At 37.9% G+C, this 26,018-nt stretch overlaps 1 protein-coding gene across 2 annotated transcripts; it reads left to right on the top strand.

Moving 5' to 3' along the window:
* On the top strand, window positions 1-25,548 carry LOC129245731 (sodium-dependent nutrient amino acid transporter 1). 2 transcript variants are annotated; one of them, XM_054884072.1, is made up of 10 exons: window positions 1-175; window positions 15,579-15,845; window positions 19,731-20,034; window positions 23,425-23,650; window positions 23,712-23,982; window positions 24,062-24,165; window positions 24,270-24,459; window positions 24,534-24,810; window positions 24,880-25,056; window positions 25,126-25,548. In XM_054884072.1, the coding sequence occupies exons 2-10, from the start codon at window positions 15,675-15,677 to the stop codon at window positions 25,374-25,376; spliced, it is 1,971 nt and encodes a 656-aa protein (XP_054740047.1). In that variant the 5' UTR covers window positions 1-175; window positions 15,579-15,674; the 3' UTR covers window positions 25,377-25,548. The 2 variants fall into 2 exon arrangements, with proteins under 2 accessions (XP_054740047.1, XP_054740048.1); XM_054884073.1 differs by having other exon boundaries at window positions 1-227.
* The last annotated feature ends 470 nt before the right edge of the window (window positions 25,549-26,018 follow it).

The following is a 26,018-nucleotide window of genomic DNA, read 5'->3' as shown; positions in this document are numbered from 1 at the left end:
GCTGCTGGCGCTACAACACTCAGTTTGCGAGTATCTGCCCAAATAACAAGACCTACACCAGTGAGCTAACTGAAAACAAGAACAAGTTAAATTATTAGCGACTGAAGAACGCGCATCATAACATCTAATAATATACACACATACGTATATATGTGTATGACTTCTAATGTAAATGGTGCGTTTTTTATTATTATTTTCAAGGATTAAACAAGGGATATTGGATTTATGTATGTATCTACAAGTGTACAACAGTGCATCATTAATTATAAAAAAGTACACTAAGGACGTACATATTTATAAAAATAGAATGTATGTTTGTACAATTGTTAAGTACATACACTAACTGCAGTGAGTGTTTAATTAAATAAATAGTGTTTATTTATGATAAATATGAATATATGTGATATCTAAAATTATTATTATATAAGTATGTGCTTATATACTAATACATATGCGCATCTGCGTAAAAAAGTGTGGAATTTCTAGTGATTTGAGACATGGACTTATGAAAACTGAAATATGCACCTGTGTATAAACGCAGTTGACCGCGAATTTTAATGTAAGCTTTGTTTATTTTGAGCGAAACTAGCCAAGTGTTCAATGTATTGTAATTAATTGAATACTCATAAAAATAAAGAAAAATATAATTTTTATTGGCAAAATTAATTTTCCCATAGAGTGAACTCACATTTGCAATGAACATCTTTTTACGAGGTGTGCGCTTACATCTAAATTGAAATGAAAAGCAATGAATTTATGGAAATTAGAATTTTCCGCAAATTTTCAACTACTTTTTCTGAGATTTGAAAGAGTATTCTACAAATGGTGCGCTCGCTGTTAGAATATTATTCATGTGTGCACAAGGATACTTCCGCGAAACAGGGTAACAACAAGCAACTAAATCCATGTTATCCCATGGATGTATGCTAAGGGTCCTAATATTAGCGGAAAACTTTGGTCCCAGACTTTCAGGAAGCCTTTGAAGTAATCCCGGGAACACGGCAACCCGGATTCGTCCCGGTATTAACCGTGGGGCATAAATTTTTTAATATGAGCAAAAATCCAAAAACTGAAATCATTAAAATTTAAGACAAACTGATTTGAATAATCACATATTTACTAATACAAACAAATCTTAAAGTAATAAATTTTGTAAAGAGTATTCAAAAAACACATGATTCAGGTACGGACATATCACAAATCAGAGTGCAAATATCGGATTTTTTTTAAGTGCATGTGAACTTACAATGATAATACAAAACAGAAATATTGTTGAAATGATTATCTTTTTTCATATACCTTCTGCTCAAATATGAACGAGACGTTATCAATAAAACGGTCCGCGGATGACATATGGCAAAAATAAATTTTTTGTTGGATGGTAGGACTGTTATAAGCTTACATGGCAAATTTCAGCGTGATATGTCACATAGTTTGTTTTCTGTGCTACTGTAAACAAGTCAAGCTCGAGTGTGTTCTTCGAATTCTCTTTTATGACTTCAATTGTCTCCAAATGTCTTCCACGGAGCGGCAACTTGAGCTTGGGAAACAGGAAAAAGTCACATGGAGCCATATCAGGCGAATACGGTGCTTGCGGAACGATATTAACATTATTTTTGTTCAAATAATCGCGAACAAGACGTGATGTGTGAGCTGGTCCATTATCGTGATGCAAGAACCATGGCTTGTTGTGCCACAATTCCTTCCTTTTAAGACGAATGTTCTCGCGGAAACGCTTTAAAATGTCTAAATAATATTCAGCGTTAACCGATTTTGCGATTTGTGCGATTTTCAAACACAATTTCCTTTACTTTTCCGATGTTTTCGTCGTTTACTGATGTTGCTGGATGACGTTCATGAGGCAAGTTTTCAACCTATGTACGGCCCTCTTTGAACGATTTGTACCACTGAAAAACACGTGCACGCGATAGAGCAAAGTCCCCATAGGTTGTCTGCAACATTTTTAAGGCGTCTGAAGGCGAAATTTTGTTAAATTCGAAGAACACACTCGAGCTTGACTTGCAAAAATTAGGTCCGCATGGCTTGATAGCGCTCGTAATTCCCTGTAACGGTAGCTCATTTAAATTTCCGCAATTAGGAAGCGAGGCAGCTGGTAGTGGCAGCGCTGTCAAACCATAGTTATAGATATCGATAGTTCTCTTGCAGCTAAAACAAAACCACCCGATACAAGGGACCTTTTGAAGTAATATTTAATATAAAAAAGACATTAAATAGAACTTAAGAAAAATATGCAAACCCAAAACCTCTAAACCTATTTATTCTGCTTCATCAAACAAGCATAAGCAATCAGATAAAGGGTGATTACAAAAAAATTAAACGTTTGTTAGGTTAGGTTGGTATGGTTACCCAGGGAGTGAGCACACTTGGACGAAAAAGGATTCGTCCTTTGTGGTACCATTGTCAAGGAAGTGAGGTGAAGGGAAGGACCAGGATGAGGTGCAGGGAGAGGGCGGGAAGAGGTGGTGATGGAATGGTTAGGAGCGTGCGGATTACGAACGATGACTATGTTTGCGTCAACCGCTTTGTGCTGCTGATGAAACTCATCAGATTTTTAATGTCAGCGCCAGCTATATCAGCAGGCGTGGCAAAGAAGTAAGAGCCAAGATGCCTGAATCTTAGCATCGCCAGAGCAGGGCAGCTAAGGAGAAGGTGCTGAGATGATATACACTGGTCTGTTGACAGAGGGGTGAACTCAAAGTTTCCAAGGAAGCTTGTTAAACTCTTTAAATTTAAAAGCTAACGCATAGAATCGGTAATAATTTACTAATGAATTCACTTCGTAATTTCTTGTTCCAGAGAAAAAAAGGTTTTCATAAAGATGCTGTCAAAGCAACAGCATTCGCGAGCATATTTTGCAGCTCTATAAAAATACGGAAAGCTTGGCGAAATATTTGCTATTAACCAATTTAAAAGCGAGGCTATTCCATGGGCTACTTTATACAGAATTCTTAAGGCTATGAGTGTGAAAAGAAACTGTGGCAGTAGAAGGATTCCATTGATTATGACAAAACTGGACTTATCCAACATTAAGGATAACATAAGCCAACGTGACGCGGCTGCAGAAATTAATTGCCGTCAAAGCAACATCTGCGAAACCGTAAGAAAACTTCAAATAAATTTGCGAAAAAAGTTAGATCACCAAAATACACCGTCGAAGAAATGTCTAAAATGAAGTCGCAATGTCGATGGATGATTCGAAATTACAACAAAAATAGAAAAAAATATAAATAGTACAGTTATTTTCCTATTAGCAAACCTCATATATAAATATATAAACCTCAGATGTCTATAAATGATCGGTATTTGTACAAATAGGGCTTCAAAATGTGACATCAATGTGAAATTGAAGTTCAAGCACAAATATGAACCGAAAGTAATGCTCTACTTCACACAATCCGGGAAAGAAGTTTCGAAGCCTTTATTCGAGCCATGAAGAAAAAATCATTGGGTAAAATATGGATTCCTTTCTTAAAAAATATTATTCGAATGACAACTTTGTCTTCCGGCCTAACAAAGCATTATTCGATTACGACGTTAAAACGCAGAAGCGTTTATTCGTAAATACGCGGAAGTTAATTTTGTACCAAATCCCTCAAACTTGTCCCAATATCACCCAGAGTATTTCTCTGGACTTTTAAGATCACTAGTATACAAGAGCAACTGGAGAGCTAAAAAATTGTGAAGAACTCTAAAAATAATCTGTGCTTATGAGATAGATAATACTGCCATCCAGCGGTCATTCGAAAGTATCCCCACAAGGCTCCGACGTATAGTTGATAAGCACCTTTCTCAACTAAAAAATATTTTTTCTTAATGTTCTACCACAGCAAATAATTTTATTGAAAACTTTCTGTGAAAAAATAAAATAAATCCTATTTAGAATGTTTTTACAATACAAAAGTCTGATTTTTTTGTCATCACCCGTTATATGCACATAACTAAAGTCATATTATAATAAAACGTATTATTAAAATCTACCTATACATAACATAAACATTCAGAACAGTAAAGCATTTAAAGTGGAGTCTCCTAATTTAGAACTAAACCTGTTACATACAAAACCAGCGGATGAATTCTTTTCTCAACCCCTACACTTCACGTTTGCCAAAATGTAGTCATAGACTATTTTTCCCCACCAATACAAAATACATGAAAGATGGTATTTTCAAAAAACATGATTCAGCACAAATATTTTATTAGGATTCGGTAAAAAGGATAAAACGTGTGAAATAATCATTCAATGCTTCGTAAATAAATACTTGAAGAAAATTTATTATGTTTTATTTATTCAAGCATGAAGTGTAACATTACATCGCTTCAATAAGTAGATTAAACACATTTTCTTGGAAATTGAAGAATTTGCATTGCAATAATTCGCTACACTGATCCAGAACGCGGAATATTGCTGACTATTTATTTGACCAATAATCGGTCGGTGACTTTGGCACAACGTGAATTTCGTCGCAGATTTCCTCGCCGTCCAACGCCTACTGGTGAAACACTGCGACGTTTAGCCGCTCGCCTCGAAGAGACTGGCACAACACGAGATGCTGCCAGGCGTGGCAGACCCCGGAGTAGCCGTTCTGCAGAGAATATTACTGCTGTAGCCGAGGATTTCATGGAAGCGCCGTCGACATCACCAGACGACGTGCCACGCAAATGGGTATCAGTCGACGGTCTTTACAGCGAATTTTGGTACAAGATTTGAAGATGTTTCCGTACAAAGTCCAGACGGTGCATCAGCAGTTAGCTGCTGACCGCCAATCGCGTCTAACATACGCTCAAGCCATCCTTAATCACCACCAAGAGGAAGATGATTTTTCATCAAAAATAATCATGAGTGATGAGGCCCATTTTCATCTTAGCGGGTACGTAAATAAGCAAAATTTATGCTTCTGGGGCACTGAAAATCAGCGTGTAACCCACGAAGAGCCATTAAACCCGCTCAAAGTCACTGTATGGTGTGCTGTTTTCGCTGGAGGAGTCATCGGACCTTTTTTCTTCGAAGACGTCGCGGGCCAAACGGTTACTGTGAATGGTGAGCGCTACAGAGCAATGATCAACGAGTTCTTTTTGCCGCAACTTGATGAATTGGGATTGGAAAACATGTGGTTCCAACAGGACGGTGCAACGGCACACACTGCACGTGCCACAACCGATATGCTGAAGGATGCATTTCCCGGGCGCCTAATCTCCCGTTTTGGCGATTTGCACTGGCCAGCAAGATCGCCTGATTTGACCGCTCCAGACTTATTTTTGTGGGGCTTTTTGCAGTCGCGGGTTTATGTCAACAAGCCTCAGACTCTTGCAGCTCTTAAAGACAATATCCGTCAAGAATGTGAGGTCCTATCGCCGGAAGTTTTGGCCAAAGTGATGGAAAATGCCATAAAAAGGGCTCAAATGGCAAACCAACTGTGGCGGCGGCCATTTACATGACATCATATTCTCGACTTGCTGTAAAAAAAAATAAAAGACCAAATAAAAATAATCCACAAGAAGAATAAAAGTTTTTCATTTTTTTTAAATTACAGCCAAAAAACATCGCAAGGTTACATTTGCGCCACCTTGTATAAACTAAGTAAAAACTAATCTCGAGAGCAATCGATAGGAAGCATTTTTTCTAATAGCAGTCGTTTCTCGGCAGACAATAGCAATTGTTCGAGTGCATAAGTTATTTAAAAAGGGCAGGTTCCTCATACATGTACATACATATCGCTTAAGATGAAAAGGTGTCACCACTAGGAAGGCATAGTAAACTGCAGACTTTTAAGCCATTTTTAGCGACATTTCGGTTATTTGAATTATGATGATGGTGAGGGTATAAATTTCAACATCATATAGTACTTGGAAAACATCCGTTGACGCTGATACTAAATTTAAACTAGTAATATTTTAATTTCTCATCCATTTCGCAAAGACGTAAAATTGGGACAACTACTCAAATTTGTCATCATTTTCTTATATATTTTTTTAGTAACACATGTTTCTTATTATGAATGAAAATAAATTATGTTAATATAATTTTTCAATAAAGTTTTCCGATATAAAAACCATTTAACAAAAAAAAAACTATCTGTCAACTGTTTGCTGTCAATACGAAACTTAAGTAACAAAATAATGCCAGTTTCGCCCTATATTTTCAATTTAGGTGATGCGCAAACCTGTCAGTCTAAATCAATTGCAGACCATTTCGTCCTTTTGAGCATACGAGTATATTTAAAATAAATTGCCTCAGTCTTACTTGACATTTGCCTGGGTATAATTTCTCTGCCTTCGTAGACCAATTGAAAAAATGCCGGTTGTCATGCTGCGCTATTTGCCGCATTCTGTTTATTGGATAAATATACTTATACATAAATGGTTTTGCTATTCACGTAAAAATTGTACAGCTATCATAAAGTAATAAAACCGACAAAGCCTCAGGCGTTGCATATGTCAATGCATGTGAGTTTGGATTTCATTGTCTTATCTGAAAGTCTATGTTTGACTATCTTTACAACTTTTAGTTAACTCGACTCATTTTAACCCTTTGCTGACCTAATTTCTTTCTCAATTAATGTATGTATCTCAGTGAGTAATATATGTGTTATGTAGTCGACTTATTTAATTCAGCGAAAATAATGTTTTATTTCTATACTAGAGGAAGAAACGAAAAACCGAGTGCGCAGTTTTAATCCGCTAGACTCCACCTACTTAAGCCACAAGTCACTCCTGCAGAACCACCGATAGGTAATAGTAAAAGTGATAAGACAATTAACTCTACTCAATAAAATGGAGGAAGTATAGACTGAATTGGTTTGTGCGTCGTAGTTGAATCATAGTTGCACAAAGCTGATTCATTGCAGACTGCTTTCAACTTTCTGTGGTAATTACAATAGAAAAACAAAAATTAATTTCAAAAAAAGGCTGCGGGGATTTCTAGCTTTTGAAATATAGTTAATTATGGTGTATCCAAATTTTATATGCAATTGCATATTTTTTCGTTATTATTTTATGACTTCAATAAAAGATGGTCTGATTATACAAATTAGCGTTTACAGTACCTCGCCAGAACATTAGAATCGCTGAAATATTTAAACATTTTCAATTAAATTTATCTGGCTTTTGCGTCTCAAATTTTCAGTTAACTCATAGCTACGGGCTACATAAACCAGTTCTTCACCATTAAGTTATGGTGTGCGCTTTTTAATTCTTTTTTTTTTTGTCTGTCTCTCTGTTTGTTGGTCTGGTCTGGTCTCCGGCACGTGGAATATTTCTTTTCAGCTAAGATATGCTTACTGAACGAAATATGTGTGAAATAAAAGTGAAAAAGAATATTTATACAAAAGAAGACGACGGAGATAGACTACGGTAGAGTCGAAGGATAATATTTTGAAAGATTTGATTAGTCGAACACCGCTACAATTTGATATGTTTACAAATAGTGAGACTTACGGTTTAATGCTGCCTACGAACGGTATTGGGTTTTTATGTAAAGCTTTTTTGTAACAGAAACTCACGCTGGGGCTTGGCATTGCCTGCCGAGGGTCGTCCGCTATTAAGAGGTAGTACACGGAACTCTATTTTTAGAATGTAGATAAATGCGTTCCTTAGAAATGCGTGCAAAAAATATTTGTCTACAAAAATACATGCGACATATGATACATATGGTAATCCCCAAATTTACCACAGCTTCCACAACTTTAAAAAATCGTGGAAGATGAAAAAACCCTAAATATTTTCCCAAAAACCCGCGCGCAAGAGTTAATAATGAGATCAAAAATGCTATCATCAGTAAATATGTCAGATACTAGCTACTAGGTTGTTCAATAAGTTTTGTGGTTCGATAAGAAAAACACAATTTTATGATTTGAAATACACTTTATTATTCAATATAGACTCCCCGAACATCAATACGCTTGTTCCGACGGACTGAAAGAGCTGCAAAATACAGTTCCACAGACCTCATCGTTTGATGAAAAACGGTTTCTACACATGAATTTCTTTAGGTCTGGAAACAGATGGAAGTCGCTAGTACCCAAATCTGGTGAAAAATGTCGATACTCTAACAATTCGAACTTTGATTCATGAATTTTAGTCATTGTCAAAATGCTCTTGTGACACAATGCATTGTCCTGATGAAAACGATTTTTTTTCTTTTGCAAACTGGGTTTTTTCAAGAATTTTTCCTTCAGCTGGTCTAAAAGGTTACAATAATATTCATAATTTATTGTTTTGTCAGTTTGCAAATAATCTACAAACAAAAATCCTTTCGCATCCCAGAAAACTGATGCTAACACCTTCTTAGCCGATTTCTGGACACGAACTCGTTTCGGAGTCGAAGAACCAGGTTCACACTACTCTTTAGAGGCTTTGATTTAGAATCATGGTGATAGACCCAAGTCTCATCTATAGTGATGAAACGCCGTACAAAATCCACTTTGTCCTTTCGAAAATGCTCTAAATGTTGCTGAGAAAATCACATTCGAATGTGTTTCTGTTCCATTGTTAACGAAATGGGCAAAATACTACCTTTCTACTTTAAAGTAATTTTCAAAAATGTAATTTCAAGAAATATACCCGAAATTGTTGTAAAGATCATCCATCTTAAAGAATACTGTTGAATAATGTAGAAGTTTCTCAAAGTATGTCACTAATTTTTTAATTAAATAAAAACAACTTCGAAGATGTGGTCTACATACTGTTCATACATACCTACATACATTGCATTGCATTGCATGCAATTTTCTCATAAAGCACAAGCAGCATTTGACTCTATTGGTGCTTAGTGCGCAAGATGGACTCTTCTAAAACCCAATGTGGTTCTCTTTGCGAGAAGGAGATAAATTTATGATTTAACTCTGCCTGTGGTAACCGTTTCTATTATCGAAACTTCGCATCATGTTAGGTATCTAAAGGTTACATTGGACTCCAAACATTTGTATGAAAAGCAGGTCTCACTACATTTTCGGTGAAATGTAGGATCTGTCGTCTAAAGGAGTCCTATGGATATTTACTGCAGTAGTCCTGCAGTAATCTATCTAATTATTAGATATACACCGCACAGCTGCTAGTCAGCTCTTTTATGCTCAGTTAGAATTTGACAACTTCAAATTTTCTGATTTATTTGTGAGAACTTTTGCTTGTGAATAGTTATATGTTTCGCAAAACCCACTTTATTAAATTAAACCAAAAGGGCAATACATATTTAAATAAAATCTAAATCATGCTGGGCCAATTCCAATGAAATCGAAAGTTCAAAACCGATAAAGACATCATATATCTGCCACCGATAAAGCAGCATGTTCCGATTTTGAATATACGACACTCCATGAAATAATGATAAGATCAAAACTAAAACTGGGTTAACAACAAACCTTTAAAAAAAAATTATCTTATTCGCCGGAAGCACTGTCATAGCGGTACTAAATTTCATAAATGTTGTTGTATTTGTTCTGCCCTAAATGGAAATATTAATAAAAACTAACGCGCACAAGGGACAAAAAACAAATAATTTTGGCTAAAGAAAAGGTAAAGGGTGTTTTTTTTAGAGGTTAGGTTTTCAAGATGAAATAAAACGTATATAATTTAATGTTATGGCCAAGAATTTAGCTTTATTATAAAGATAAGGATTTGCCATTATGTTTTAAAAATGATTTCGGGCAAGTGGCCGCCGCGGCTGGCTCGAATAAATTCCAGCCGAAAGGCCCAATTTTCGACCACTTTTTGCAGCAATTGGGGCCGTATGTCAGCAATAACGCGCCGAATATTCTCTTCCAAGACGTCAATCGTCTCGGGCTTATCTGCGTAGACAAGCGACTTCACATGGCCCCACAAGAAATAGTCCAGCGGTGCTATATCGCACGATCTTGGAGGCCACGCCACAGGTCCACGGCGCGAGATAATGCGCTCACCAAAAGTTTCTTTCAATAAATCGATTGTTGCGTTGGCTGTATGGCATGTAGCGCCGTCTTGTTGGAACCAAAGGTCGTCCACATCAACATCGTCCAATTCAGGCACGAAAAAGTCATTAATCATGGCTCTATAGCGCTCTCCATTGACTGTAACATTATGGCCGGCTTCATTTTTAAAGAAATATGGGCCAATGATTCCCTCTGCCCATAGAACACACCAAACAGTGACTTTTTGAGGATGTAACCGCGGGTCAGCAATGGCTTGTTGATTATGTTCACTCCAAATGCGACAATTTTGCTTTTTGACATACCCATTCAACCAAAAGTGAGCTTCATCGCTGAACAAAATTTTCTTCGATGCGTCGCGCGAACCGAACCATTATTTTTGTAATAAATTTGCACGATTTGCAAACGTTGTTCAGGTGTAAGTCTATTCATTATGAAATGGCAAACCAAACTGAGCATAACAGCATTTGACAGCTGTCAAAAAGACCATCTACGAAAAAAGTAGTGCCAACTTGAAAACCTAACCTCTAAAAAAACACCCTTTATATTTTTATGGAAGAGCTTCTCATAAGCCCCTTTCGGAGGCGGCATAGAACTGTATGTTCCTCCATTTATGGAACACCATTAAGACCCACATTACACATTGGGTCCGTTACACCAATAGCACGTGTAGCGGTGTAACGGTCCTAATTAATCACCCGATCCTACTGCTTTCACTGATGTTTATTATTTTAATTTTTAAGTTTTTATCTGTCTGTTTAAACTACAACTGCGATAGCATCATTCTCACTGATACACAGCTATGATTAAATTCATACGCAGTAAATATCCAAATGTATACATTCATACATACATACTGATTAATTTTATTGACTTTTTCCTATGAGGCTAAATGTACAACAGCACAAAGGCGATGAAAACAATGACGCAAACTTTGTGGAATTGCATCAATCCATTGACACTAACCTATTATTATGTCACGTGTGCATACACACATAAACACGCTTTTATGCATACATACGTCTATATAGATAGAGTAGTGTATTACGTACAACTGCAGATAGATATACCAGTAGCATTGTTACTGCAACTACCAGTTTCTCGAAAGGCCAACTACTACTACTCTTGTCTTCTACCGCCTTATCCACTAGAATAGTAGTTTTCATGGCTTTTTCGATTTCTACTGTTTATGTTGGCACAAATGCACAGCGGTATTACAGTTTTGCTCACATAATTATTGTTTGTATCAACCAAATGCATGTTGCTGTTGTTGCTGTATTAGTTTACAACACCCAAGCTAGTGTAGTGAAGCCATCAGTAGTCTTCGTTTAACTCATCAAGCGATAAGCGCAGCGGGAGAGGGGTGTTAGATGAGTGCGTTGAAGTGGGCATGTGATGAGGTGGTTAGTGCCCGTAGGCTCCAGCAACGAGTTTGTTTGTCAGACTGGTCTTATGCAAATGGATCCAAATGATTTTTTGATTAATCTTCAGTTCCAGCGAAATCTATCGATATTTTCCACGATTTGCTTACCAGATCTTGCTTCAACTTCAAAGCCCTTACTAGAATTGGTGGAATTGTAGGAATCACCACTTTGCTCTTACAGTCTGGTTAATAGAAGCGTGACCGCCACAACTTAGAAACTATTTGACCAATTCAATTCTAAAAACTGCATTTTATGGGCAATATATTCAATAAAATGTATAGTCATCACCATTAGCTATAATGGCTTCACATCCTTGACTCATACTCTGGGTTAATTTCTGCGCACGTTGTGGAGGTAATCGGCTCCAAATCAGCCGAATTTGTCTTGATAACTTTTGGCCGTCCATATTTTTCCTTTGAGTTTTTGCTTAACTATTGCCCAACCATTTTCAGTAGGATTGACATCAGGCGCCTGTGAAGCCCAATCCAACATTTCAATCCCATTTTGCTGTTTCCACACCATATTCGGCTTCGTTGCTTGGGATCGGTGTCTTTTTATAAAATCCAAATTTTTCTAGTTCTTTGTTTGTTCTAATTCTTCCCGTTGACTACTTGCGGTCTGCTCCTGGAGAGGTGGGCTTCGCGTCAACTCAGAAAACGCTGTGCACATACACAAACTTGTAAGGTCGTGAAATCTTTCAGACAACGAGTGGATCGGAGGCGCTCGAGGGATCCACTGCGGTTAAAAAAATCCCAGCTCTCGAATTTCGTGGGTGCCCTCCATTACATTGGCTGCTTGGTATACACTCTGTGTGTGTGAGACTTGACTTTACTTGGAGTCCTTATTGCGTCAGTTCCATGGAGGTTGAGGTGGAATCGTCTTAGCGGTTTCTCCTTAATTGCCCTGCTTAAGCATCTTGGCTCTCATCTCTTTGCCGCCCCTGCTGATATAGCAGGCATGGATATTAAAATCCTGATGAATCTCCTCAGGAGTACGAAGAGGCTAACACCACCGTAAATCTTAAACAAATATACATCCTCTCCTCCTCCTCTCAAAGGACGAACTTTGCCCTCTCTATAGGCAACCATTTCAATCTAACCTAACCTATTTCTTGAAAACACCTTCTGTGGTAAAATTGCTTTGCTTTGAATAGGGCTTACATTCATCAAAGTTGTATTCAAATTGGCGGTAAACACAAATAAACGGGCGAATACTTTTTCGAAGAAGCAGCGCCAAATGTGAACCCTCCACTGGATGCTTAACAGTTCGTTGAATTTGTCGACTATCAACAGTACACCAGGACCAAAAGTAAGATTCATCCGTGAATATTACGTTTGTCCAATTCTGTTCTGAATTTGCCTTAGCCAATCCAAGTCTTTTTTCAATGCGCTCCGGAATTTGCGATTTTCTGCTCGAAGACGTCCTCGAATCCGTGTCTTTGGATGCATAAATACCACTTTTACTTAAAACTGCTTCAGTTTCATGCAACGATAAGTTCGGCTTTGTCGCCAGCAAATCAAATGATCTTCTGAACTTATTTTGATCCTCGTCCGAGGAAGTCGTCAACAATTTAGCCTTCGGGGTACCATTGCATTCATTTTTTATGAACTTCTCCGACTCCTTCAAATATTTTGCTGCAGATGCACGTGACATTTTTGGGCCTTTAGGGTGTGTACATAGGAACACGACTTTAAATCTTTTAAAAACAACGTACACTTTCTAAATTTCTCACAAAGCTAACAAATTGGACAAGGCGGCACTAGCATAAATATAATATAATGTTTAGGGCGCTCATATTTAGTTTAGGTTTAAATTTACGATGTGGCAACTTTACCAGAATAGTTTAATCGATTTGTGAGCAACCGCAGTCTCGTAACTTTACAATCTGCAATGATAAGTTGTCTATGAAAAATCGAAAATTTAAAAGAAATTTAAATATACCTCTATGAGAGGAACTCTCAACACCTACTCTGCAACTGCCCTGCACTTAGCAAAACACGAATAAACTCATTTTCTGCATAATTTTCAACCCTACCTAAATTAACTAAACTGTGTATTAAAAACCAAATATAAAGTTCTTAAACTCTCCACACAAACACTTGCATTGGTTTCTAGTCTATGTGCGATCTGCGGGATCAACCAAGTCAACCTGACCTAACCTAAATATGCCTCATAAAGAGACGTTTTATTACAAAAGCTTTCTCTTCTCCTTAATTGGCGCGACAACCGCTTACGCGATTTTGGCCGAATTTAACAAAGCGCTCCTGTCGTTTCTTTTTTGTACTAACCGGCGCCAGTTGGACACATCAAGTGAAGTCAAGTTCTTCTCCCCCTGATCTTTCCAACGCAGAGGAGGCCTTCCTCTTCCTCTGCTACCATCAGCTGGTACCGCATCGAATACTTTTCAGCTGCTAGATCTTTATTTCCTGCACTATGTCTATGTCGTCTGGCGGCCGCCGTAGCCGAATGGGTCGGTGCGCGACTACCATTCGGAATTCACAGAGAGAACGTCGGTTCGAATCTCGGTGAAACATCAAAATTAAGAAAAACATTTTTCTAATAGCGGTCGCCCCTCGGCAGGCAATGGCAAACCTCCGAATGTATTCCTACCATGAAAAAAGCTCCTCATAAAAATATCTGCCGTTCGGAGTCGGCTTGAAACTGTAGGTCCCTCCATTTGTGGAACAACATCAAGACGCGCACACCACAAATAGGAGGAGGAGCTCGGCCAAACACCCAAATAAGGTGTACGCGCCAATTATATATATATATATATATATTGCGATGGAATGGTGAGCTGTATGAGCATTACGACGACATAGACATATATTCGCCTGCGATATTCGCGGTTTCCAACGTGTAAAGGTCCAAAAATCTTGCGCAGAATCTTTCTCTCAAACACTCCAAGCGTCGCTTCATCGGATGTTGTCATCATCCACGCTTCTGCGCCGTACGTAAGGACGGGCATGATGAGAGCGTTGTAGAGTGTTATTTTCGTTCATCGAGAGAGGACTTTATAACTCAATTAGTCCAAAGTAGCACTTGTTGGCAACATCAGGTTGCTCGGCTCGGAGAGGTCCTTCTCAATTCTGATGGCGCTGCTGGTATTGAGCAACATCACCTTGCTTAACCGTATTAGTTTTGCGGGGATACCAAATTCCGACATCGCGGCATATAAGTAACTTCTTTTCGTACTGTCGAATGTAGCTTTGAAGTCGACGAAAAGATGGTGGGTGTCGACTCCTCTTTCATGGGTATTTTCCAAGATTTGGCGTATTGTGAATATTTGGTCGATTGTAGACTTTCCAGGTCTAAAGCCACACTCATAAGGTCCAATCAGTTGGTTAATGGTGGGCTTCAGCCTTCCATACAATACGCTCGCTGAAACCTTATAGGCGATATTTATTTCTTATGGATTAGGCAGAGCACACTTAAATTCCAATCGGCAAGCATGCTTTCATCCGACCATATTTTGCATAGAAGCTGATGCATGCATCTTACCAGCTTCTCGCCGCCATGTTTGAATAGCCCATCCGGTAGTCCGTCGGCGCTCGCGCTCTGCTATGATCACCAGATATGTTTGACGACATTAGCATACCCATATCATTGCTTCTAACTACCAGGATATCTTTTTTCATATTCTTAGCCTCCACCTATACCATAACAACCCATCTAGTGTTTGATTGAAATAATTATAATTAAAAAAATATTTTACTTATCTACTTTTACTTCTAATTCACTAATAAAATACTTACTTATTAGAAAGAACCAATAGAAAAGATCATCTTTGACCAAGGACCAACCAAGTCATTTCCTGAAAGAAATTCCATGAAGAGCTCGGAAACTAATAGCTTGCTTTCTGTGCTGCAAAGAATTCAGAAGGGCAACTCTTGAAAGTCACACAGGTTAACACAGGACTTTTGACATGCAGAAAAGCTTACTGCCTAAATTCGTCCAACACTGTTCACTCTAAGTATGCCGAAAGACATATCTTTGCCCATTTTAATTTAGCATGTAAATTGCAAGGGAAGCATTTAGCAAACCGGCACTTTATCAACAAAAAAAAAAAATAGGAACAAGAACTATTTAATATTAGATATATAAGTATATTTATATAAAAAGTATCAAATCGATTATAATCGTGTTTTAATATATAATGATTTAGTAAAAATTTTGTAGACTAGTGTAATTCTTTGTGTTTTATTAATAGCTTCGATATTAATCTAATTTCCAGAGGGAGCGATTTCCTGGCCTTGAACTTGATATAAATGCAGTGCTATCAATTGTTACTTTCCAGTTCAATCCAACTTAGTTTATCAAGCAAGTAAAAATGGCTAACGATAACGGTTTCGTTAACCACGCGTATATACCAACATCAACAAATACCTCAACTACTTCCATACCTGGCGAGTATCGAGCCAAATTCGAACCACAAAGCAGTGATTGCAATGGCAAAATGGTAGTACCAACAATCAATGACAATACAGAGCCCGTGGAACAGGTATTATTTTCAAAGTATTGATATTACTTAAACAATTTTCTTGGATTATTATTTCACATAATGTTTTAGCATTAAGACTGATCAAACGATTTTTTACTACTAACATTGTTCTCTGTATTATCCTTTACCAAAACAGCAGCTTCTCTTCCCATCTTAATGCAGCGATATGCGCGTTCTAAAAGCATGTCGAGTAATGACGATTTCGTTTCTCCCAAATAATATGGTCTTTCCATTGTCCTCTATTTTTTTCGTATTTGATTCTCAAATAAGTGTAATCCGCTTAGAACATTCTGTGTTCTATTCTTAAAATGCCACACAAAACGAAGACAAAATATGCAAATTTTCTCCCTTGAGTAGCCTTATCACGTGGTTGGTTGCTTCGAAAGAAATGCGTGAGCCAGACAAAGCAAGATCGTGTCTGCCTTTTTCAAGGGTGGAGTGCATTATTGAACAATTTGTACACTATGGAAGGTTTGCATTTTTTCCTAGAAACGAAAACCGCATAGGTTTTCAGACCATCGTTCAGCATAAAAACAATTTTTTTAGATGCGCTATGCATTGCATGAATTAATGACGGTCTTGGCTGATCTTTGATGAATTCATGCACATTTTTACATTCAACACCCATTTTTAAACCACCCATTTTTATGAAAAAAAAACATCACTATTAACTTCATTTATCAATTTATTCAATACATTTTCTTACGGCGGTCGCCGTAGCCGAATGGGTTGGTGCGTGACTACCATTCGGAATTCGGAGAGAACGTATGTAGGTTCGAATTTCCGTGAAACACCAAAATGAAGAAAAAGTTTTTTCTAATAGCGGTCGCACCTCGGCTGGCAATGGCAAATCTCCGAGTACATTTCTGCCTTGAAAAAGATCCTCACAAAAAAACCATTTGCCGTTCGGAGTCGGCTTAAAACTGTAGGGCCCTCCATTTGTGGAACAAATTATAAATTGTAACTAGAAGATATATTGAAGTAATACTTTCTCAGCAGCATTTAGAGAATTTTCGAAAGCATAAAGTGGACTTCGTGCATCGATTCGTCACTATGGATAAAACTTGGGTCTATCACCATGATTCTAAATCAAAACAAGAAGCTGTGAGATGGGCCTGGTTCTTCGGCTCCAAAACGAGTTCATATCCAGAAATCAGCCAAGAAGGTGTTAGCATCAGTTTTTTGGTATTTTATTTGTGGATTACTTGAAAACTGGCGAAACAATAAATTCTGAATATTATTGTAACCTTTTAGACCAGCTGAAGGAAAAATTTATAATAAATATATATATACTTAGTATAAGTGACAAATTTTGCAATGCATACGGCGAGAACAAATTCGCATAAAAAAGTTCCGTTATTTTCGTTTTTGCTTGTATATATCGTCTACTTATAAATTTTACTCAGTTTCGTGGCAAATTTCGCTCGTTAACAATGGAGTGGGGAGCTAAGGAAAATCGCATTGCAGTGATTGCACTAAAAAGTGTGGTAAAAGTGCAGGTGCGTCTTACCAATTCCTAAAAAAACTGAATATTTCGAGAATATTTGTTTACCGCACGATCAATCGCTATTCCCAAATGTCTCAGGTGACAGGCAGAAAAAGAAGTGGACGTCCTCGCGTTGTTCGAACCAGTGCAGCCATAAGAACCGCTAGGGAAAGAATTCGCAGAAATCCCCTTAGAAAGCAGAAAGTCATGTCCAGGGAAGTGAATGTATCGACCAGATCCATGTCATGATTAATTAGAGATGATCTCCACATGAAAGCCTTCCGTCGCTCAACTAGTCATCTTTTGACAACGTTTGAAGAAAATTAGACTAGACCCGCGGTCAACGGCCATGAAAATATTCTTTTTACAGATGAGGAAAGAGTCACTGTTGAAGAAGTTTTTAATAAGAAAAACAACAAAATCTATGATAAAACTTCAAAATACGCAAAAAATATAGATGGGGCACAAGTGTACCAGGAGGATGTCTTTGAAGGCGTGGTGAAGCAGTTGAGTAGTACTCTCTTCAATTGAGAGTGTTGGATTTTCCAGCGAGATTCCGCTCCAGCCCATAAATCAAAATCCACCCAGCAGTGGCTAAAAAACAATATTCCTGGGTTCATAACCGCAGAAGATTGGAAATCTTGAAAAGTCTTTGGTTCGAGCAGCGACGTCAATATCCATGGGAAATGTTCGTGCTGCAATAGCTGAATGGCTTAATTGTTTGAAGGCTTGTGTAAAAGCAAATCATGACCATTTCGAATGACTTGTAACAGAACTTATGGCAGGACTAAGTATATAACAGGTGGCGCTAAAGTAATCCTCCTATCAGAAAATGCTATAAATTTTGCGATTGGCCCCTAATGTCAGTTCTGTTTTGACATTTGTATAGTAAACACATACGAAATACACGTTAATAAACAATGTTACGCTACACTGCTCCAGAACGCGGAATATTGCGGACTATTTATTTGACCAATAATCGGTCGGTGACTTTAGCACAACGTGAATTTCGTAGCAGATTTCCTCGCCGTCCAACGCCTTCTGGTGAAACACTGCGACGTTTAGCCGCTCGCCTCGAAGAGACTGGCACAACATGAGATGCTGCCAGGCGTGGCAGACCCCGGAGTAGCCGTTCTGTAGAGAATATTGCTGCTGTAGCCGAGGAAATCGACCAGACGACGTGCCACGCAAATGGGTATCAGTCCACGGTCTTTACAGCGAATTTTGGTACAGGATTTGAAGATGTTTCCGTACAAAGCCCAGACGGTGGATCAGCTGTTAGCTGCTGACCACCAATCGCGTCTACCATACGCTAAAGCCATCCTTAATCACCACCAAGAGGAAGATGATTTTTCATTAAAAATAATCATGAGTGATGAGGCCCATTTCCATCTTAGCGGGTACGTAAATAAGTAAAATTTACGCTTCTGGGGCACTGAAAATCCGCGTGTAACCCACGAAGAGCCATTACACTCGCTCAAAGTCACTGTATGGTGTGCTGTTTTCGCTGGAGGAGTCATCGGACCTTTTTTCTTCGAAGCCGTCGCGGGTCAAACGGTTACTGTGAATGGTGAGCGCTACAGAGCAGTGATCAACGAGTTCTTTTTGCCGCAACTTGATGAATTGGGATTGGAAAACATGTGGTTCCAACAGGACGGTGCCACGGCACACACTGCACGTGCCACAACCGATATGCTGAAGGATGCATTTCCCGGGCGCCTAATCTCCTGTTTTGGCGATTTGCACTGGCCAGCAAGATCGCCTGATTTGACCGCTCCAGACTTTTTTGTGAGGCTTTTTGAAGTCGCGGGTTTATGTCAACAAGCCTCAGACTCTTGCAGCTCTTAAAGACAATATCCGTCAAGAATGTGAGGACCTATCGCCGGAAGTTTTGGCCAAAGTGAAGGAAAATGCCATAAAAAGGGCTCAAATGGCAACTTTGGCGGCGGCCATTTACATGACATCATATTCTCGACTTGATGTAAAAAAAATTAAAAGACCAAATAAAAATAATCCACAAGAAGAATCAAAGTTTTTCATTTTTTTTTAAATTACAGCCAAAAAACATCGCAAGGTTACTTTTGCGCCACCTTGTATAATAATTGGCTGAGCTCCGCCTTCTACCATATGTGTGGCGTGCGTCTTCAGCTTTTAAGCTGACTCCGAACGGCAAATGATTTTTTATTAGTGCCTTCTATTCACGACAGGAATACACTCGGAGGTTTGCCATTGTCTGTCCAGGGACGACCACTCGGCTACCACGACCACCATTATTTTACATATACATACGTACTTATATATTTAAATTAGGTACAAGTAATTAAGCTCGGTTATTTGTCGTGATATACGTACATATACCTACATATATATTTTTATATTTATTTTGTTATATTTTATAGAAAGTTTCTGATGTTCCCCAGTTGCCTAACGACCCGGTTATTGTCGAAACTGCAGGGAAGGCACGAGATACCTGGACCAATGACATCGAATTTCTCATGTCGTGCATTGCACTTTCCGTGGGTTTAGGCAATGTCTGGCGTTTCCCGTTCACTGCACTCGAAAACGGGGGTGGTGCTTTTGTAATTCCCTATATTATAGTTTTGTTTTTGGTTGGTAAGCCAGTATACTACATGGAAATGTTGCTCGGACAATTCTCCAGTCGTGGGAGCATCAAAGTATTTGATTTTTCGCCCATCATGAGAGGTGAGCTCATAACTCCTATACGCATACTTAGGTGTAAATGGAATGTAAATAGCATAGAAACCACCCGTCCAATTTAAGCAGTTTTCTTAAATAATATTTTAATAACTGTTATTCAGAGTTGTAATCCCGATCATCATTTTCGTTTTCAATTGATTAAACTTTTTTTAGTTCACATGCGAAAATCCAAAGAATCTGCAAATATACTTCAAAAGAAAATGTACTTTGGCTTTTTTTTAATCGGCTTTAAAGCCTGGACTTAGCGCTGATAATCTTGAAAAAATTATAAATGAAAGAAAAAATCAATACAATAAGTAAAAGTTTACCCATTTAAATATAAAAAGCTTATTGGAAAGATAATTAAGTATGTACATTTTATTTTCTGTTCCCCATAACTATTCTGCCGCTAGATGGAGCCGCCATTGTACGGTACAGTTAAAAGTTTAATAGGAAGAACAGCCGTACAACGATATAGCTTCTATAGAGTTAAATTCATCAACTTATTTTGAAATGCATACAAGTGATAATCTACCTAAAAAATAAAATTAAAATTTTTGCACTAATTCCGCTATAATAAATATCAAACTCCTGTTACTTAGTTGCGCCCAAGTACCAGACCGCATAACAATCATTTGGGGCCAGACACACTACATTTTTGTTATCTTTTCTTAAATAGAAAGTGTATAATCTAGTATTAAAGTGTAAAGTGTAAGTTAAATATTTTGGACAACATAAGACAGTAAGTAAAAGTACTTGGAAAAAGTATCCACAATTCAAATAATACTGCATCAATTGTCGAATCTGAATTTATTCCAACTGCCAGTGAATGTTTGATCAAAATTCCATGTTTTGTGATATAAAAGTACTTTTTCGATTTAATTCGGGATTCAAAAATTTCAAAAGAAGCAACATAATTAGGCTGGTTATCGTTTACATCAATGGAATTTGATGGCGCAGATTGCCTTATGTATGCAGATGACTTGAAGTTATTTTTTGGAGATTCACAATACCACTGATTGCATTGATCTCCAATCGGATTTGAACAATTTCATTGATTGGTGTTCCTCAAATCATTTGCACTTCAATGTTAATAAGTGCCGTGTCTCGACTTTTGATAAAAAATCTAAAACAATATATTTTGATTATGCACCAAATGGTCATAAGTTGTGCCGCAATAACACAGACAAGAATCTGGGCGTAATTTTTGAATCAAAACTTACATTTTTCAGACACATTGACTATGTGGTGTCGAAAGCCTCCACGATTATCGGTTTCATAATTAGGAATTCTGTTGACTTTATTGATCTGCTAACTCTCAAAGCGCTGTATCCAGGCTTAGTGTCTTGTCACTTGGACTACTGTTGCGTAATCTAGAAAAAATTCACAGAATTTATAAATACAAAATTAACTTGGCGTACTTTATCATGGCCAAACGGTCTCCCGAACTATATTTGTAGGCGTAAACTTCTTGACTTGCTTAAATTCTAATATTACTGGTGACAAATCGATGATAGAGTTAAGTTTCCCCAAACCGCGAATTAAGAATATATCGTTTGTCCGTCGAAAATGTACACATGACTAAATATGAATTTAGTGAGCCACTCTCAAGATGCGTTCACATATGCAATAATTATGCAAAGATCTAAATACTAAGCTGCTTTAAGTTAAATTTGTCAACATTTTTTAACTATTACTTAGTCTGTAAGAATAATCGGGAGACAATAAATAAATAAATAAAATAAAGAAAAGAAAAGAATAGTTCTGGAGAAAAAAAGTAAAATTTTGTATGCAATTAAGGTTGTCAAAAAAGTCTTGCGGTATTTCTGCAAGCTTGTCTTTGCAAGCGCGTAGTTCTAGTTGTATTCGTCGCATCGGTTCACGCTAGAGCTTTTTGGAAAGCTCTTTTCACGTGCTAACACGTGTTTGATTAATTGTTGTTTGCTTTTAGTCGTTCGTGAGTTATAGCGTCGCAAACATGGAGCAAAATAAAGAGAAAATACGGCATATTTTACAGTACTACTACGATAAAGGCAAAAATGCATCTCATGCTGCCAATAATATTTGTGCAGTTTATGGGCCCGATACAGTTTCCATTTCCACCGCACAACGATGGTTTCAACGTTTTCGTTCTGGTGCAGAGGTGATCGAATATGCGCCACGATCCGGAAGGCCTGTCGTGGAAAATTGCGATAAAATCGCTGAATTGATCGAAAGAGACCGGCATAGTAGCAGCCGTAGCATCGTCCAAGAGCTGGGCATGAGTCATCAAACCGTTATAAACCATTTGAAGAAGCTTGGATTCAAAAAGAAACTCGATGTATGGGTGCCACACGACTTGACGCAAGAAAACATTTTTGCCCGTATGGATGCATGCGAATCGCTTCTGAATCGCAACAAAATCGACGTTTTTGAAGCGGATGGTGACTGGCGATGAAAAGTGGGTCACTTACGACAACGTGAAGCGCAAACGGTCGTGGTCGAAAAGCGGTGAGGCCGCCCGGACGGTGGCCAAGCCTGGATTGACGGCCAGGAAGGTTCTTCTGTGTGTTTGGTGGGATTTGCAGGGAATCATCCACTATGCGCTGCTCCCCTATGGCCAAACGCTGAATTCGGACCTGTACTGCCAACAACTGGACCGCTTGAATGCAGCACTCATGCAGAAGAGGCCATCTTTGATCAACAGAGGCCGAATTGTCTTCCATCAGGACAACGCCAGGCCACACACATCTTTGGTGACGCGCCAGAAGCTCCGTGAGCTCGAATGGGAGGTTCTTTTGCATCCACCGTATAGTCCGGATCTCGCACCAAGTGATTACCACCTATTTCTGTCCATGATGAACGAGCTTGGTAGTCGGAAGTTGTCCACAAGAGAGTCCTGTGAAAATTGGCTCTACGAGTTTTTTGACAATAGGGAAGCGAGCTTCTATAAGAGGGGCATTATGAAGTTGGCATCTCGTTGGGAACTCGTCATCGAACAAAACGGCGCATATTTGACTTAAATCGCATTATTATAACCAATTTTATGAACAATTGAAAATTCAATAAAAATACCGCAAGACTTTTTTGACAACCTATATTTTGCAATAATCACTTTATTTCTTTAAATCGGTAATCTTTTACTCATTTTATGGTTTTTTTATTTTATAATTTAAAATTTATATTTTGTTTGAGACCATCAGCGTGCTACAGCAATTCGCCAAAATACATATCAATTCTTACGATTTACATTTTCAGATTCTTTCGGATTTTCTTATGAGTACACAAAGTCGGATTTTGTCAAATGGTGTTTTATTAAACATGTGTGCATATATTTATTATACATAACCGTCAAATCAATATTTCCATAGATTCCTAATTAATTTTTTCTCACCTCCCTTTATAATCTATTTATAGGCGTTGGATATGGTCAAGTGTTTGCCACAGCTATTATATCCACATACTATGCCACTTTGATGGCTCTAACTCTTCGATATTTGATTGAGTCGTGCTATCCGACATTACCATGGAGTTATTGTCGTGAGGAATGGGGCGACGCGTGCATCGATTCAAAACTCAACAAAACAACGGTTTCCGCAAATGAAACGAAAGTGAAAACCACATCAGCAGAATTTTATTTTACGTAAAATACAAAATTCTTTTTTAAAATTTTCAAAATTCTTTTCACAAATTCTCTATTTTAGAAAAGTAATTTTACGGGAAAAGGACTCCATAGACGATGGCATTGGGTATCCAAGTTGGTCATTAGCTCTAGCATTAGCCGTTTCTTGGCTTGTGATAACCTCTATACTTATTAAAGGCATTAAAAGCTCTGGCAAGGCATCCTATGTGCTCGCACTTTTTCCTTATGTGGTCATGTTTATCCTTCTCATACGTTCACTGACACTGCCAGGAGCCCTTAATGGTGTTGTGTACTTTTTGAAGCCTCAGTGGGATAAACTTCTAGATCCGAAAGTAAGTTTTCTCAACTAAAAACTAAAAAATTTATCGTTGCAAAAATGAGTTCCATATATTCTATGTACTTCCGTTCCAGGTATGGTATGCAGCAGTTACTCAAGTATTCTTTTCGCTTGCAATTTGTTTCGGAAATATCATAATGTACGCCTCATACAACCGATTCCGACACAACATAAAAAGGTAATGTCAGCACTATATGTCACATACATATACAGAACTTATGCGTATGAGTTGTGTACCGTAATTTAATAATTTTATACTGGATGTACTAATACTCCTTACAGGGACTGTACAATTGTCACCTCATTGGATACATTCACCTCCCTACTCTCTGGCATTATAATATTCGGCATACTCGGCAACTTAGCATATGAATCGAATACATCTGATATACAAAGTGTTGTGAAGAGTAACACGGGACTGGCCTTCATTTCATATCCGGATGCCATATCTAAATTTGAATTTCTGCCCCAAGTGAGATTTCCTCAGCCGTTGTATTGACTTTGTTGTATTACAAATTGTTGTGTAAATTGTGTGTAAACGTTCAGGTATTTTCCGTGCTCTTCTTTTTGATGCTGTTTGTACTTGGTATCGGAAGCAATGTGGGCATGGCTTCGTGCGTTATGACTGTACTTAAGGATAAATTTACCAACACGAAACATTGGATTTTAGCAGTATGCATCGCTGTTGTATGTTACGGAATTGGTCTTATTTACATAACACCGGGTGGTCAATATCTATTGAATTTTATGGACTTTTACGGGGCTTCATTCATAGCTTTGGTATTGGCAATATTCGAGCTAATCGCAGTTGGCTGGATATATGGTAAGTCCGCCCTAAAGCAATTATAATGGCGAAATATGGTATGGACTGAATGTAATTCTTGTTTTACAGGAGTAAAAAACCTCTGCCGTGACGTTTACTTCATGCTTGGCATAAAAACTTCCTTTTACTACCGTATATGCTGGGGAATTATTACACCCGCCTTCATGACTGCCGTTCTGGTCTACACATTGGTGAACTACACGCCCTTACAATACAATGGCTACACCTATCAGGATGGATTATATGGTATATTAAAAATTAAAAAATTTAAAACAATAGATGCATACTTACAGTATATTTTACTTCTTTTAACAGCCTTTGGTTGGTGTCTTTCCGGTTTTGGTATTGGCCAGCTATTGATTTGGGGTATAAGCGAGGTGTGGCACAGGCCCAGCGGAACAATAATCGAACGAACAAGAGAAAGCTTTAAGCCCGTAGCTGATTGGGGACCAATGAATCCTGCCACTTTGAAGGAATATCATCTGTTCAAGGCAGATCAACGAACAAATGAAATGTTTATAAAAACGGGCATCTGTTATAAAATTTATGATAACATATTCGGATAGAATTTACTGCCGCATATGTATTTACCTATACATATATATGAATGTACATACAAATCGAATGTATATATACATACATAAGTGTGTTAATAGTGATATTTGTTATTGTATTTAATGCAGGAAACATTAAATTTAATGTATTTTTAATACTGTATTTGTAATATATGTAAAATATTCCAGTGATATAGTGGCGCACTGTTTACTAAGCAAGTGAAAAAAGGATAAATACTCGTATGCTTGAAACAGCATCCGAATCAGTTGATGGGCCCTATGTTTTTTTTAAGACGACTTCCATTTATCTACTGATCAAATAATTTCCAAGTTTCTGCACTGAAGACATCACAAATTATGAGATGCCTAAAACGGCTTTGCCTAAAACACTAAGATGGAAAATCAACGACTTGTTGAGCAGATGAACCCGATCGACCTACGTAACTTAATGCTAAGTAACCACCACTCTAAATACCCTAAGTCGTAGTGAAAAGATTTTTAAAGGTGTGCTCATTAGCAGACCGTTATTCCGCTCTGGGAGAATTTAACAGAATCACTCACTTAGTCACTTAGGATGTGTTTACAAGAAATCAAAAGTTGGTGATATATGAAAAAATCAACCAATGACACTTCATTCTCGTCTGGACAACGGCT

Source organism: Anastrepha obliqua, chromosome 4 (genome assembly GCF_027943255.1).
Source record: "Anastrepha obliqua isolate idAnaObli1 chromosome 4, idAnaObli1_1.0, whole genome shotgun sequence".
Lineage (NCBI taxonomy): Eukaryota > Metazoa > Arthropoda > Insecta > Diptera > Tephritidae > Anastrepha > Anastrepha obliqua.
Note: the sequence above shows the minus strand (reverse complement) of the source record. Positions and strands in the feature narration are given on the sequence as shown.